Consider the following 17,749-nt stretch of genomic DNA (forward strand, 5'->3'; position numbering starts at 1 on the left):
CAAAAAACTACTTCTACTTATTGCAGTACCATGCACCCTAAGGTAAAAACAACAGCACACAATTGAACAGCAGAAAGAACGGATAAATTTAAATTGAAAAAAAAAAACTGCCGGAATTGGAGAATTGGTATAAAACCCGTAGATTTGGTGACAAGACTTACTTAAGGTTTGTATTCCCTGGAAAAAATTTTGGCATGTTATTTTTACTATGTCTTAAGATTTTGAGACAACTGCAAAGATAATTTTGCAGCTATTCGATGGCTGAGATCCTATTCATCGATCCACTAAAGTGTAGGATTTTCTTTCTTAAATTTATAAATTGAAAATTAACTGAAAATGATTCAAAAGGAAAATTTCTTAATGTTTCGGAGAGCTTAAGTGATTCTCAAAAAACAGTCTAAGTAACATCACATTCCCCACTTGGTGAATGGATGGATCTTCAACTAGGGAATATCCAAGCATCTTATCCTTTTGATGTAAGTTATAGCTGTAGGTTAGTTATAAAATTACTTATTTAAAAAAGTAAATGAGCATCAACATTAATTGGTTAATAATTACAAGCTATTAAAGCCTAACATAATTACAAACCTAAAAAATTAATCCGTAATTGCCTAATACAAGCTAAACAATTTTGTTAAAGAAGTTTTTAACAAGAGCCATTTCTCCTCCGTAAGAAATTCATCCAGGATCTTCTTTAGGAATTTAGCATATCCTTTGGGCATTAATGAATACTGGCAATGTGCTTAGATGATTAGTTTACAAATCAAACTTCCAGAGTCTTATCTGTCAATATAATTTGTCAAAGTCTCAGGCTTGCAAACTACACTTAGGCTTACAAAGATATTACATATTTGAGATGTTTTAAATTCCCTGCTTTATTTCATCCATCGCCCCTCTTGTCGGTGCATATTCAGGTATATACCACCACTTTTCTAGGTTCCAGATCATTTCTAATTTCAGTCAAAAGCTTAAATATTTTTCATAGTATTCACTTGTGGCATTATGTTATTTTAGTGGAATTCTTATGACACACTAGCTGTGTCATTTTTTCTAGTGATTGCATTTTGGTGATTTTGATTTAGTGATTGCACAATGGCACCGCATTTTTCTAGTGATTGCCCTTGAGCTTTGTTGATGGTGGTTGCAAATGCTAATCGAATTGGGAATTGCAATCTTTTAAATTGAAAAAGCAGATCCGTTGGAATCATGGGAATGCGAGGAATAAGAACAGCCTCACCCTCATAAAGCCCTGTCAAGATTGTGGCCTCTATTAGGTTTTCCATTGTTTTTTTTTTACGGCAAGTCGCGTGCCATTGCAAAGCTTTGGTGGGTTGATATTTCTTAAAAGTATTATTGGTACGCCTATTTTTAGTTGTAGCACGTGTGGTGGAAACCTTGAAGGATCTATGGAATTTAAAAATTCAGATGGATAATTAACCGCTTCATTTGGTTCCAAAATACAAATTAACTGCGTAAAACTTGCGAATATACAACATTCTTCGCTGTCCAATTGTCGCTGCATATAAATAGATTGTCAGGTTTACCGACCCTCGAACATGTAACGTACAATTGTCCATGGGAAAAACAATCAGTATTAAGATCTATACCACATTTTTCTAAGGATTGACCTTGAGCTTTGTTAATGGTGATTGCAAATGCTAATCGAATTGGGAATTGCAATCTTTTAAATTGAAAAGGCAGATCCGTTGGAATCATGGGAATGCGAGGAATAAGAACAGCCTCACCCTCAAAAGGCCCTGTCAAGATTGTGGCCTCTATTAGGTTTTCCATTGTTTTTTTTTACGGCAAGTCGAGTGCCATTGCAAAGCTTTGGTGGGTTTATATTTCTTAAAAGTATTATTGGTACGCCTATTTTTAGTTGTAGCACGTGTGGTGGAAACCCTGAAAGATCTATGGAATTTAAAAATTCAGATGGATAATTAACCGCTTCATTTGGTTCCAAAACTGTGTCGACTGACTTGTAAAGGACTGCCTGGTCTCGAATCTTGGTCAAAACAATATTGTTGATTTCGTGGACGTCTATATTTTTGGGTGCGAGAATCGCTCTTTCACTTAGCCATTTATTATTTTTATAATTTTTTAGAATATTCGGAAATACTTTTTCAATCAATTCATTTTTGGACGTCACTAAATTACAGAAATCAGCAGGTAGTTGTATACGTCCTGAAATTGAGTCTACTGGGAGCTTTCCGTTTCCCATTGCCAGCAATTGATCTGAAAATGTTTGACCAGAGTCATCGTTTTGCAATCGGACACGCATATTTGTAGTTAATTTTAATGTTTTTACATGTGCCCATAAATTAGAATTTTTCAGGCAAGCATTCATTTCGTCTGCAGGAGTTGATCTAGGTATTATAGGTAATGTTTGCCTGAAATCTCCCGCAAGCAATATTAATGTGCTGCCAAAGGGTTTCGACTTCCCTCGCAAATCTTTCAAGCATTGATCCAGAGCCTCGAGCGATTTTTTGTGTGCCATTGTGCACTCATCCCAAATAATAAGTTTGCATTGCTGCAATACTTTACCCATCCCAGATGATTTGCAAATATTGCACGTGGGAGTTTCTGTAGAATGCAAGTTCAGAGGCAATTTCAAAGCGGAATGAGCAGTTCTTCCACCAGGCAGCAATGTTGCGGCTATTCCGGACGACGCAATTGCCAACGCTATATCATTTTTTGATCGAATTGATGCCAGAATCAGTTTTGTCACAAACGTTTTACCAGTACCTCCTGGCGCATCCAAAAAGAAAATTTCTCCAACGTTGTTATCGACACAATGCATTATCGTATCATAAATGTCTTTTTGTTCCGACGTTAACTTGGAAATGTTATTTTGTACATACGACAATAGATGACTCGTACTGTAACTTTGTTCACGATCCAATTCTACACATGTCGAAACAGCAGCGATACGGTTAGGTGAAGGCATTCCCAAATCCTGAAGAGATTTGTTTGCCATACGTACGCACAAATCTTCTATAACAACTAAAGTGTAGTTATAAATTTCTGATGTAAAATCAAAAGTCATATCTGACGTCTCTAACTGTTTTCGATGGAGTATATCTTCGGACATTTTTGACTTATATTTTTTCCCATAACTCTGTAGGAGCTGATGGAGAGCAAGTTGTTAAAATGATGCCAAACAATGCACGAATTTGACTTGGGGTTGACGTTTCTCACGCGTCATTGATGCAGTTATCCCAGTGTTGGTCATTCTCCAATAAATTCAGAGCTTGGCATGCACTACGGTAAGTGTCATGTATAGTACCATTTACAGTCCTCAAATACTCAAAGGATGTCGGACCGGGTACATTCACCAAAAGCAGGCGTAGAAAGAAGCATTCATGTTGATTGGGGTGAACGGTGTAGAGTCTTCCTATCGTGGTATCTTTGAAGATGGTAGGTTGGCCGTCGACTGACTTACCCTGTTTTCGACGTTCAAATACTTTATTTTTAGTATTCCACGTGTAATACGAAGGCACTTCAGTATACAGCAGTTTTTTTGCAAAAGAATCATTTTTGCAAAGCGAAAAAAAAGCTGTTAATGTTGTATCCGGTGGATTCAGGACTCTTTGTTGCACGTTGGTTTCCGTGAAATAAACACGTTGATGATTCTGTAAATGTACCGCTAAGTGAACAACAGCTGGACTACGTTCATGTTTCGGAAATGAAAGAATTCGCCAAACAGCTTCATTACTGCTTATGTATCTTCCAGCCTGATATTGTACGATTTCATCGAAATCTTTGATTTCGGGCTGCAAGCCAAAAACTGCCATGTCACTGCCTTTGTTGACGTATTTACATATGTATTTGATTGCCTTTACGGAGTTACAGTATTCAACGTTTATGTGTGCATTAAATGTTTTTGATAATAATGGGGAATATGGAACAACCCACTGGTTATCTACTTCGATGGTGGTACCGTTACGCTTCTTTATTATTGCTGTTTTACCGCCATCTTCAGTAGATCTTCTTCTATATTGTGGGTAACCATCATTGCCAGTAATTGTGTTTGATACTAAAAGTTGAGGATATTGCTTTGTGCACCTTCCTTTGGCCATGCATGGTGAATTTTCGTTCAGTGCACCGCAAGGTCCATGTATCATATTTTTTACAATAATATCATGTAACCCCTTATCGACATTTTTATCAGGTATTTCAGCGGAAATCACATCATCAATTTCGTTCGAAGTAATTTTTTTATGTAGCCAGATTATTATATGTGCGTGTGGCAATCCTCGTTTTTGCCATTCCACTGAGTACATCCAGCATCGCACTGACCCAAACACTTCAAGTTTTACAATGTAGTTTATCAGTGATTTCAACTTTTGCCGGAAGACACGGGCCGTAATGTCATGCCTATGAACCGCCGATTGTCCTTGAAGTAAAAGCTGTAGTATCTCGTCCCAAGATTGATTACATGTAAATGTAATAAATAAATCTGGACGACCATAGAGACGAACATACGGAATAGCATCTTGAGCATATTCATGCATATGACGGGGACTGCCAGCATATGACGAAGGTAAAATTGTTAATCTTCCAACGTTTGTGGTATTACCGTCATTTATAACTGCATCTCGCAAATGAATGTATTGTTCAGAGCGGAGCTTGGTCTGATTCAGGCGGATATATAGCAAACGTTCTGATTCAATTTTAGCATACATATCAACGACGAATAGGTGAAACAATTCACGGCATTTTAAAATATAATTTTCTTCATCCTGCCGAATCATTAGTCTATAGGAATAATAATGCATTGCACTGCATTTCTTATTCATTTCTTTGTTAGTGGCTGGATTCATCAATTTAATATTAAAGTGATAGCCGTCGGCTCCATCCCAAAAAATGATAGGATATTGTAGGGCATCGTAGCATCGATGAGTTTCAGCAATTCTTAACAACTGAGCGTTTCGCTTATGAAGAATAATATCTCGAGGTAAAAACTGATCACCGACCATAACGATTGCCACTTCTTCGATAGTTGGAGCATTGTATCTACGCACATGTTGGCCAGGAGGCGTTTTGTCAGCGGAAATAACAAATTTATGCGTATCAGTAGGCATCAAATCGATGGCTGTTTTGAACAGACGCACTAAATTATTATTTTCGTGGAAAAGATGTTGCAATTGGGAAACGATTGTCCTTTCAACGTTGGGAGAAATTTCGCAACGTGCATTCAATTCAGAATTTCTATCACTGATGAAGTACAATTGTAAAAATTTATGATTCTCGCCTGAGAATGGTAGAAGGGACCCTGCTCTATGATAAATTTGCCTTTTTACTTTGAAAGTAGACATAAATTGATCTGGATTTTCGATTTGGGCTCCAAACGACGTCATTTGGAAACATGAGTTGTATTTTCTGATTTTTGACAAAAAACGCTTAGATTCTGACGTAGTTCCAGTAAGGAAAGTATTCAATAGCTCTGGTGGTGCAGCCAATAGAGGAAGTTTAACTTTTCCTGAGGCGCAACACATTCCCATTGTTTCACCATTGAATTTCAAGGCCTTGCAATAGGGACAAATTTTAGACATTGTCCCGATTTGAACACATCTACTCAAGCTATAATCATCGACTGGGTTGTACCTGAATGCCAGGCGATAACTTTCAGGTTGCTCTGATTCCTCGGCACGCTTTCTTTTCTTACTTTCTCTATCAGCAGCAAGCCTGATTTCTTGCTGTTCTTGTGATTCCTCGGCACGCTTTCTTTTCTTACTTTCTCTATCAGCAGCAAGCCTGATTTCTTGCTGTTCTTGTGATTCCTCGTCGGCAAGCCTTCTTTTTTCACTTTCTCTTTTAGCAGCAAGTCTGCTTCCGCGTTGCTCTGGTAGTTCCTCGGCACGCTTTCTGTTCTTTCTTTCTCTATCAGCCTCAAGCCTGTTTTCTTGCTGTTCTTTTGATTCCTCGGCACGCTTTCTGTTCTTTCTTTCTCTATCAGCCTCAAGCCTGTTTCCTTGCTGTTCTTTTGATTCCTCGGCACGCCTTCTTTTTTCACTTTCTCTTTTAGCAGCAAGTCTGCTTTCGCGTTGCTCTGGTAGTTCCTCGGCACGCTTTCTTTTCTGACTTTCTCTATCAGCAGCAAGTTTTTTGGCATAGACTCTTTGAGCATCTTCATCGGCTTTTGCCATGGTAAGTTCATCAGTCATTGTAAACTTAAACATTAATAGATTTCTACGTGAACATATGTCTTAAATATCTTGAATGACGTCACCGTCAAAGCAAAAATGACGACAACTAATTTCATGACGTCAGTCAACACAGAAACATGACGTCACCTGATCCACAGACAGACACACAGACAGACAACTTATTTTTATATATATAGAAAATACATACCTTGTGACGTCATGAAGCTCAAGTTTGTGTCTAAGCTATTAAGCAGCGGAATGTGTCAATATAAATATAAAAAAAGAAGATAATACTAGATCTACGTTGCATGGGCAACGTGAAGTGTTGCGGCAACCTTTGTTCGGCTTCGCCGAGTAAAGTGTTGTGAGAGCAACACTTTAGTTTGGTTTTCTCGCTTTGATTAAACGCTAAAGTTGTTAATCTGTAAGGGACTTAAAATAAATAATAGGTACACCAACCGCAAAGGTTGCAAACCCCTCATTACAACTAGCAAAAGTTGCAAACCCCTCATCACTGAACATGATTGTAGCCTAATAGCCGATTATTACTTACAAGTCCCCTACATGTCTTACCACTGGAACCAAATTGGTTTTAGCATCAAATGCACCGGAAACAAATAATAGGTACATCAACTAGCAAAAGTTGCGAACCCCTCATTGTCGAAAATGATTATGAGCTAACAGCCGATTGCTTAAAACTCCCCTATATGTCTTACAATTGGTATCGGCCTATTTTTGGTTTCAGTATGTACCTTACTACTGAAGTTGTCAAACCCCTTAAAATTTTCGCACCGGTATATCTCATGAAGAAGTTTTTCTACCAAAAAAAGGATGATATGTACTTTGATCAGCTGATAAAAAGCTATCGACTGCCGTCAAAAAAAATCAAAGGAGCAAAGAATAAACTCTATTTTCTTTAGCAATGAGAGAACTTTTACAGTTTAATAGGCACATCTGATACCCTTTCTCTACTGCAATCCCAAGTGCAAAAAAAAAAACCGAATGATGAACTCAGCTGAAATCACGAACGGAAATGGGTAGAAACAATCGATTTTTAGCCCCAGGCAAGAGTTCTACGAAGCTTTCCAAAATAAAAAGTCATACTCACCAATCTGGCCTAAGCTCCAGACTTAAACCGCAGAGGTAAATATGAAATTTCATTAAGATACGAGTCAAAAATACCTCATTTTTCTAATTTTTTAGAATTAACCCTCCCCCCAATTCCCCCAAAGAGAGCAGATCCGTTCTGGTTATTTCAATCCCGTATCTAGGACTTGTGCTTATTTTTACCACCAAGTTTCAACCCGATCCCTCCATTCTAAGCGTTTTCCAAGATTTTAGGTTCCACCCCCCAACTTCCCCTTCACCGGATCCGGTCAGGATTTAAAATAAGAGCTCTGAGACACGATATCCTTCTAAACATCAAATTTCATTAAGATCCGATCTCTCCTTCGTAAGTTAAAAATATCTCATTTTTTTAATTTTCAGAATTGACCCTCCTCCCCCAACTCCCCCAAAGAGAGCAGATCCGTTCCAGCTATGTCAATCACGTATCTAGAACTTACGATTATTTTTACCACCAAGTTTCATCCCGATCCCTCCACTCTAAGCGTTTTCCAAGATTTTAGGTCCCCCCAACTCCCCCAATGTCTCCGGATCCGGTCGGGATTTAAAAGAAGAGCTCTGAGACACGGTATCCTTCCAAAAATCAAATTTCATTATGATTCGATCACTCCTTCGTAAGTTAAAAATACCTAATTTTTTCTAATTTTTCAGAATTAACCCCCCCCCCCCAAACCCTTCAGAGAGCGGATCCTCTCCGGTTATGTCAATCAAGTATCTAGGACTTTCGCTTATTTTTCCCACCGAAGTTCATCCCGATCCCTTAACTCTAACCGTTTTCCGAGATTTTAGGTCCCCCCCTTAATTCCCCCCAATGTCACCGGATCCAGTCAGGATTTAAAATAACAGCTCTAAGACACGATATTCTTCCAAACTTCAAATTTCCTTAAGATCCGATCACTCCTTCGTAAGTTAAAAATACCTCATTTTTTCTAATTTTCAGAATTAACCCTCCTCCCCCAACTCCCCCAAAGAGAGCAGATCCGTTCCGGCTATGTCAATCACGTATCTAGGACTTCTGCTTATTTTCCCACCAAGTTTCATCCCGATCCGTTTTCCAAGATTTAGGTCCCCCCTCCAACTCCCCCCAATTTCAGCGGATCTGGTCGGGATTTAAATAAGAGCTCTGAGACACGATATCCTTCCAAACATAAAATTTCATTAAGATCCGATCACCCGTTCGTAAGTTAAAAATACTACATTTTTTCTATTTTTTCCGAATTAACAGAGCCCCCACTCCGCCCCAGATGGTCAAATCGCAAAAACGACTATTTCTAATTTAATCTGGTCCAGTCCCTGATACGCCTGCCAAATTTCATCGTCCTAGCTTATCTGGAAGTGCATAAAGTAGCAAACCCGGGACAGACAGACCAACAGACCGACAGAATTTGCGATTGGTATATGTCACTTGGTTAATACCAAGTGCCATAAAAAGCTGAAAGATTTCTTTTACTCAACAACTTCTAAAGACACGAAAAATCTAAAATATTGCGCCAACACTCAAATATTGTCGTTGAAACTTCAAGAAGGAACACCAAAAAACACGATTAAGTGCCTATTATTTCTCGAATTCGGCGACAATTAAAATTGGGACATCAAAATGGTACTTATTCTAAACAAATATGTTTCTTAGATAGCCAAGAAGGCTCAGTAGAAAGTTTAAGTAGAAGAAGAAGGCAGAGTAGAAACTTTAGGTAATTATCCAGGCCTGAACGAGTACGAAGCTTGATTGTAATAAGGGAGTTAAGCCTACAAAAATAAAGTTACAGTCTTTAAGCATTTTAAACTTCATAAATGCTAACTAAAAATGTTAGGTATTATCACTGTAAGCTACTAATTCAATACCACACAAATCTCTCAAGCTTTTGGGATTTAAAACTAATGAAGTTATCAGGCATCTGGGCGAAATGTTTTCGATTGTTGAATCATAAAACCTATTAAGTTATTGCAACGGTGAACATGTGTCTCCCAATTTGTCAAGCTCAATCCTGTGTGGTCTTGCAAGTCAACTGGTTTCTAAAAGACTTTAAATGTTTCTTTAATATCGGAAATAACAATGGTGATGAAAATCAACTTCTTATATTGGTGAATGGTTAAAGAACTTTGTCATAGTTAGTCTGCAAAAGGTTATGCTAACCACCTCTTGAAATCCTCCATTGAAACTCAGTTCATACGGTCTCCCCTTCTGAAGCAGCTCTCGCGCATGGCAATAGCTCGAAAGGCCCGGCCTATACTTTGAAAAAAGCACTGGTCTTCCAATTCTATCTTTTTCTATTCTAATGACAATGTTCTTGTGAGCAAAATTAATAATACTGTCTACTGTCTAATACTAAGTCTAGCTTTTACATAAAACTAAGACAGTGATTTCTATGAATATATTAGCCGTCACTTGCTAATCTTTGAAATCGTGACGAATCGTGACGAAAAGAGAAAATATTGTTCCTTTTATAGCTCACGGTGACGTTAGGTGTAGATTTGGGTGAGAAGTTACCAGACAGAGGATCTAGCGGAATGCTTATACACTCACTTGAGATAAAAAAAAAATCATATTTTTATACTCTCCAATGTAGCAGTGTCCCTTATGTTGATCCTGAATTGTGTTTGCCCTTATTAGACTTCCAAATCAGCATGCTGATACTAAGACAGAAAATTTTGATCATCTATCAATCCCACTTACGAATTATTTAAAATGTAGTCATTCTTTGCTGGCCTCCAAAAGCATTACGAGCAGTAGCGTTACCTCAACTTGGAAATAGGTAAATCCCCTTCGGATCTCAGCTCATTGCTTTAGAACGGATACATGTAGAATTAGTCAAATCATTGAACATATTTTAAAGTTACCCGCTTCGATTACAATAAAAACTTTCATTCTATTGAAACTGATTTTCAATCGCACATTAGTTGTCATCATCCACATCGAATACAGCAACGGTTTTTTAAAGATATACCGTTCTCTTAAAAGTTGACTATGTTGCTTCTACCACTTAAAAGTACGACTTGAACTTACACTTCCCTTGTATATTTGTTCCTTCTTTTTGTTAGTTAGGCATTACAGCCTACAATAACACAATATTCGTAATGCTAAAATGAGCATTCAATTAGGTTTTTGAAAATTGCTACTAATCGTGAGTAGAAGGTATAGTAGACTTGTCTTAGGTATATTGTGCACTACTTTCAGCGATAGTTCTACCCTTTATCTTTCTGGTATTTACACCTTTTAAGAAGGAATGGCGGTAAGAAAATTACACTGTATAATTTCAGGTATTGCATTGTTTTACTTTATTTCCCCGCTTGGTAGAGTGAAAGTAATATTGGTCATAAATTTGATGTCCAAGATTTAAAAGAAAAGTGGCAATGCTCAAGAGATAGTTCTCAGGTTCAGCACCGCTAATTATTTTGTTCGTTTTACTAACTGAAATGTGCTTTCGTTTAATTTCGTTTCTTCAAAATTCTAAGAGTGTTATAAGTTTAGTACGATCCGAGTTAAAAATAAATTGTAGTTATTAATAAACAAACTTCAATTATTGTTAGAAAATCTTAGTCGTTTTCACTCTAACAATTCCAGTCCCAATAAGAACATTCTAAATAATTTACTCTTAGCCCCAAAATCGAAGTTCAAATTTAAAATTGTAAGGAATCCTTCAGCACAAAAACATCTAATAAAAAACTCCCTTTTCATTACCTAGAGACCCAAAATGTCTTCATAGAGCTTATTTAACCCCTATTTGAAAGAAATAAACACTGTAAATTTCCCCGAAACAATGTCCCGGCCTACTAAGAAAAACAATTGCGTTTGAAACAAAACTCAATTGTCTTGCCTTTTCCAGTAGTCTTGGCAATCGCAGCAAAGTTGGCAGCCAATGTTGGCGTTATCCAGTGCTAGCCAATAGGAAGAAACCAAGGTATCACACATTGAACATGACTTATCAGCATTAAGATCCCCACTATTGGCTGAAAAATTGGTATTCTGAAGATTGGAAGCTCGACTTTCATTCGAAACATCGTAACTAAAATAAAATATTTTATCAGTTTATAAACTTCGTCAATACTATTTACATAAAACAAGGCCAACAAAAATCCTCGGTGAATAGCAAATTGATATCCGTTGAAGGCTATAAGATTCAGAATAATAAAAAAAAAAAAAAAAAAAAAAAAAAAAAAAAAAAAAAAAAAAAAAAAAAAAAAAAATCAATATGTTCAAGATATCACTGCCAAAGTTGGAAAAGCATATATATTTAAAGCTAAAAATTGGAAAACAAAATTATCTTTTCCCCAGATGAACAATAATAGAAATGGTCATAGGAAGTGCACTTGCTCTCGATGACGTAATCCTGAGAGGCAACTTCAAATTTGAAAGAGTAAAAACATACAGTCTATCTATCTATCTATCTATATATATAAAAATAAGTTGTCTGTCTGTCTGTGGATCAGGTGACGTCATGTTTCTGTGTTGACTGACGTCATGAAATTAGTTGTCGTCATTTTTGCTATGACGGTGACGTCATTAATGGTATTTAAGACATGCGTTCACGGAAAAATGTTTAATTGTAAAACGACTGAAGAACCTACAATGGCAACATCCGAGGAAGCTGCTCAAAGAGTCTATGCCAAAAAACTTGCTGCTGATAGAGAAAGTAAGAAAAGAAAGCGTGGATATAACCGGGAATATAAATGACGACCGGGACACAGGGACACAACTACAACGGGGACGCCGGGGGCACAGGCGGGATATATAATTGACGACTGAGACACAGGGATTGTTTGAATAGAAATTACAGACCGGGACACAAATGACGACCGGGACACTGGGACACAGGGAATATAAATGACGATCGGGACACTCAAAGAGAAATTACAAAATGGGACACCAGGACACAAATGACGACCGGGACACAGGGAATATAAATGCTATTTATATGCACAGACAATGGGACAGCGAAGAATGTTGTATATTCGCATGTTTTACGTAGTTAAAAATGTATATTTATATCTATCTCTATTCACAGGTGGGACAACGGGACACAGCTACAATGACGCGTAACTAATATGGCGCGTAACGACTTATGCGCGCGGGGGTCTTGGGGGGCGCGAAGCGCCCCACCAACTAGGTGTTGCCCCAACAGCTAGTATATCTATATATATAAAAATAAGTTGTCTGTGTGTGGATCTGTGGATGGATCAGGTGACGTCATGTTTGTTCGCATATGACGTCTGAATTATTTCACACTAATACAAAAGAAGAAAAAAACTAAAAAAGGTAAAAACTACAAAAAAAACTAAAAAGAAAAAAAAAACTAAAAAAGCTAAAAAACTAAAAAAAACTAAAAAAAGGTAAAAATCTAATAACTAAAAAAAAAACTGAAAAAAATAAAAAAAGGCAAAAACTACAAAAAAAATAAAAACTAATAAAAAAACTAAAAAGCTAAAAAACTAAAAAAACTAAAAAAAACTAAAAAAAGGTAAAAAACTAAAAAAAACTAAAAACTAAAAAAGAAAAAAACTAAAAAAAGGAAAAAACTGAAAAATAAAAGAGAAAAAGAAAACTAAAAAAATATGAATAAATATATATAAAAATAAGTTGTTTGTGGGTTATGTCTGTCTGTCTGTCTGTCGAGTGACGTCGTGTTTGTCCGCATATGACGTCTGAATTATTTCACACTAATACAAAAGAAGAAAAAAACTAAAAAAGGTAAAAACTACAAAAAAAACTAAAAAGAAAAAAAACTAAAAAAGCTAAAAAACTAAAAAAAACTAAAAAAAGGTAAAAAACTAAAAACTAAAAAAAACTGAAAAAACTAAAAAAAGGCAAAAACTAAAAAAAAACTAAAAACTAATAGAAAAACTAAAAAAGCTAAAAAACTAAAAAAACAAAAAAAACTAAAAAAAGGTAAAAAACAAAAAAAAACTAAAAACTAAAAAAGAAAAAACTAAAAAAAAGGAAAAAACTGAAAAATAAAAGAAAAAGAAAACTAAAAAAATATTAATAAATATAAAAAATATGAATATAAATCTATATATATAAAAATAAGTTGTCTGTCTGTGGATGTGTGGATGGATGTGTGGATGGATGTGTCAGGTGACGTCACCTGAAAAAACTGGATTAGGTGACGTCAAAACTGAAAAAACTAAAAAAAGGCAAAAACTACAAAAAAAAACTAAAAACTAATAAAAAAAATAAAAAAGCTAAAAAACTAAAAAAACTATAAAGGTAAAAACCAATAAAAAACTAAAAAAAAAACTGAAAAAACTAAAAAAAGGCAAAAACTACAAAAAAAAACTAAAAACTAATAAAAAAAGTAAAAAAGCTAAAAAACTAAAAAAACTAAAAAAACTAAAAAAAGGTAAAAAACTAAAAAAAATAAAAAATAAAAAAAAAACTAAAAAAAAGGAAAAAACTGAAAAATAAGCTAAAATAAAGGTAAAAACCAATAAAAAACTAAAAAAAAAAAGGAAAAAACTAATAAATGACGACACTCAAAGAGAAAGCGACCAGGACAAAAAACTAAAAAAAAAGGCAAAAACTACAAAAAAACTAAAAACTAATAAAAAAAATAAAAAAGCTAAAAAACTAAAAAAACTAAAAAAAGGTAAAAAACTAAAAAAACTAAAAACTAAAAAAAAACTAAAAAAGGTAAAAACTAAAAGAACTAAAAAAGAAAAAAATAAATGACGACACTCAAAGAGAAAGCGACCAGGACAAAAGGAATGTTCGATTAGCAATCAACAAAGCACCGGGACACAGGGAGTATAAATGACGACCAGGACACAAGTAAAAAAAAAAATTAACAAAACTAAAAAGAAGGTAAAAACTACAAAAAAACTAAAAAGAAAAAAAAACTAAAAACTAATAAAAAAACTAAAAAATCTAAAAATCTAAATAAACTAAAAAAGAAAAAAAAAGGAAAAAAATAAAGGAGAAAAACAAAACTAAAAAACGAATGTATATACAGACCGGTACACCGGGATACAAATGACGACCGGGACACAGGGAATATAAATAACGACCGGGACACAGGGACACAACTACAACGGGGACACCGGGGGAAACAGGGGGATATAAATGACGACCGGGACAAAAAAACTAAAAAGAAATAAAAACTAAAAACTAATAAAAAAACTAAAAAATCTAAAAATCTAAATAAGCTAAAAAAGAAAAAAAAAGGAAAAAAATAAAGGAGAAAAACAAAACTAAAAAACGAATGTATATACAGACCGGGACACCGGGATACAAATGATGACCGGGACGCGGGACACAGGGAATATAAATGACGACCGGGACACAGGGACACAACTACAACGGGGACACCGGGGGAAACAGGGGGATAACCTGACAATCTATTTATATGCAAAGACAATGGGACAGCAAAGAATGTTGTATATTCGCAAGTTTTACGTAGTTAAAACCATATATATATATATATATATCTATATTCACAGGTGGGACATAGGGACACAACTACAATGGCGCGTAACTATTATGGCGCGTAACGACTTACGCGCGCGGGGGGGCTTGGGGGGGGCGCGAAGCGCCCCCACCAACTAGGTGTTGGGGTGGCGCGAAGCGCCACCCCAACAGCTAGTATAATATAAATTAGCAATCAACAAAGCACCGAGACACAAATGACGACCGGGACACAGGGAGTATAAATGACGACCAGGACATAAGTAAAAAAAAAAAAAACTAAAAAAACTAAAAAAATGGTAAAAACTACAAAAAAAACTAAAAACTAATAAAAAAACTAAAAAATCTAAAAATCTAAATAAACTAAAAAAGAAAAAAAAGAAAAAAGGAAAAAAATAAAGGAGAAAAACAAAACTAAAAAACGAATGTATATACAGACCGGGACACCGGGATACAAATGACGACCGGGACACAGGGAATATAAATGACGACCGGGACACAGGGACACAACTACAATGGGGACGCCGGGGGGCACAGGGGGATATAAATGACGACCGGGACACCGGGACACAAGGAATATAAATGACGCACCATTATATGTTGCATGTTCAAGAGTTGGTAAACCTGACAATCTATTTATATGCACAGACAATGGGACAGCAAAGAATGTTGTATATTCGCAAGTTTTACGTAGTTAAAAATATATATATATATATATATATATATATATATATATATATATATATATATATATATATATATATATATATATATATATCTATCTATCTTCACAGGTGGGACATAGGGACACAACTACAATGGCGCGTAACTAATATGGCGCGTAACGACTTACGCGCGCGGGGGGGCTTGGGGGGGGCGCGAAGCGCCCCCACCAACTAGGTTTTGGGGTGGCGCGAAGCGCCACCCCAACAGCTAGTATATAAATAAGTTGTCTGTCTGTGGATCAGGTGACGTCATGTTTCTGTGTCGGCTGACGTCATGAAGTTAGTTGTCGTCATTTTTGCTATGACGGTGACGTCATTTAAGATATTTAAGACATATATGTTCACGTAGAAATCTATTAATGTTTAAGTTTAAAATGACTGATGAACTTACAATGGCAAAAGCCGATGAAGATGCTCAAAGAGTCTATGCCAAAAAAACTTGCTGCTGATAGAGAAAGTCAGAAAAGAAAGCGTGCCGAGGAACTACCAGAGCAACGCGAAAGCAGACTTGCTGCTAAAAGAGAAAGTGAAAAAAGAAGGCGTGCCGAGGAATCACAAGAACAGCAAGAAATCAGGCTTGCTGCTGATAGAGAAAGTAAGAAAAGAAAGCGTGCCGAGGAATCACAAGAACAGCAAGAAATCAGGCTTGCTGCTGATAGAGAAAGTAAGAAAAGAAAGCGTGCCGAGGAATCAGAGCAACCTGAAAGTTATCGCCTGGCATTCAGGTAAAGCCCAGTCGATGATTATAGCTTGAGTAGATGTGTTCAAATCGGGACAATGTCTAAAATTTGTCCCTATTGCAAGGCCTTGAAATTCAATGGTGAAACAATGGGAATGTGTTGCGCCTCAGGAAAAGTTAAACTTCCTCTATTGGCTGCACCACCAGAGCCATTGAAGACTTTCCTTACTGGAACTACGTCAGAATCTAAGCGTTTTTTGTCAAAAATCAGAAAATACAACTCATGTTTCCAAATGACGTCGTTTGGAGCCCAAATCGAAAATCCAGATCAATTTATGTCTACTTTCAAAGTAAAAGGGCAAATTTATCATAGAGCAGGGAATCTTCTACCATTCTCAGGCGAGAATCATAAATTTTTACAATTGTACTTCATCAGTGATAGAAATTCTGAGTTGAATGCACGTTGCTAAATTTCTCCCAAGGTTAAAAGGACAATCGTTTCCCAATTGCAACATCTTTTCCACGAAAATAATAATTTAGTGCGTCTGTTCAAAACAGCCATCGATTTGATGCCTACTGATACGCATAAAATTGTTATTTCCGCTGACAAAACGCCTCCTGGCCAACATGTGCGTAGATACAATGCTCCAACTATCGACGAAGTGGCAATCGTTATGGTCGGTGATCAGTTTTTACCTCGAGATATTATTCTTCATAAGCGAAACGCTCAGTTGTTAAGAATTGCTGAAACTCATCGATGCTACGATGCCCTTACAATATCCTATAATTTTTTGGGATGGAGCCGACGGCTATCACTTTAATATTAAATTGATGAATCCAGCCATTAACAAAGAAATGAATAAGAAATGCAGTGCAACGCATTATTATTCCTATAGACTAATGATTCGGCAGGATGAAGAAAATTATATTTTAAAATGCCGTGAATTGTTTCACCAATTTGTAGTTGATATGTATGCTAGAATTGAATCAAAACGTTTGCTACATATCCGCCTGAATCAGACCAAGCTCCGCTCTGAACAATACATTCATTTGCGAGATGCAGTTATAAATGACGGTAATACCACAAACGTTGGAAGATTAACAATTTTACCTTCGTCATATGCTGGCAGTCCCCGTCATATGCATGAATATGCTCAAGATGCTTTTGCGTATGTTCGTCTCTATGGTCGTCCAGATTTATTTATTACATTTACATGTAATCACTCTTGGGACGAGACACTGCAGCTTTTACTTCAAGGCCAATCGGCGGTTCATAGGCATGACATTACGGCCCGTGTCTTCCGGCAAAAGTTGAAATCACTGATAAACTACATAGTAAAACTTGAAGTGTTTGGGTCAGTGCGATGCTGGATGTACTCAGTGGAATGGCAAAAACGAGGTTTGCCACACGCACATATACTAATCTGGCTACATAAAAAAATTACGTCGAACGAAATTGATGATGTGATTTCCGCTGAAATACCTGATAAAATGTCGATAAGGGGTTACATGATATTATTGTAAAAAATATGATACATGGACCTTGCGGTGCACTGAACGAAAATTCACCATACATGGCCAAAGGAAGGTGCACAAAGCAATATCCTCGACTTTTAGTATCAAACACAATTACTGGCAATGATGGTTACCCACAATATAGAAGAAGATCTAC

The 17,749-nt window shown here is 36.3% G+C and overlaps 1 protein-coding gene across 1 annotated transcript in view; it reads right to left on the reverse strand.

The window, feature by feature from the left end:
• Positions 1–17,749, reverse strand: part of LOC136027009 (metastasis-associated protein MTA3-like) — a 147,833-nt gene that overhangs the window by 33,547 nt on the left and 96,537 nt on the right. Inside the window, exon 9 of the mRNA XM_065703903.1 lies at positions 11,090–11,278. Within this exon, the coding sequence (XP_065559975.1) occupies positions 11,090–11,278 (189 nt within the window). The remainder of the gene's footprint in view (positions 1–11,089; positions 11,279–17,749) is intronic.

This window comes from Artemia franciscana, chromosome 5 (assembly GCF_032884065.1).
Source record: "Artemia franciscana chromosome 5, ASM3288406v1, whole genome shotgun sequence".
NCBI lineage: Eukaryota > Metazoa > Arthropoda > Branchiopoda > Anostraca > Artemiidae > Artemia > Artemia franciscana.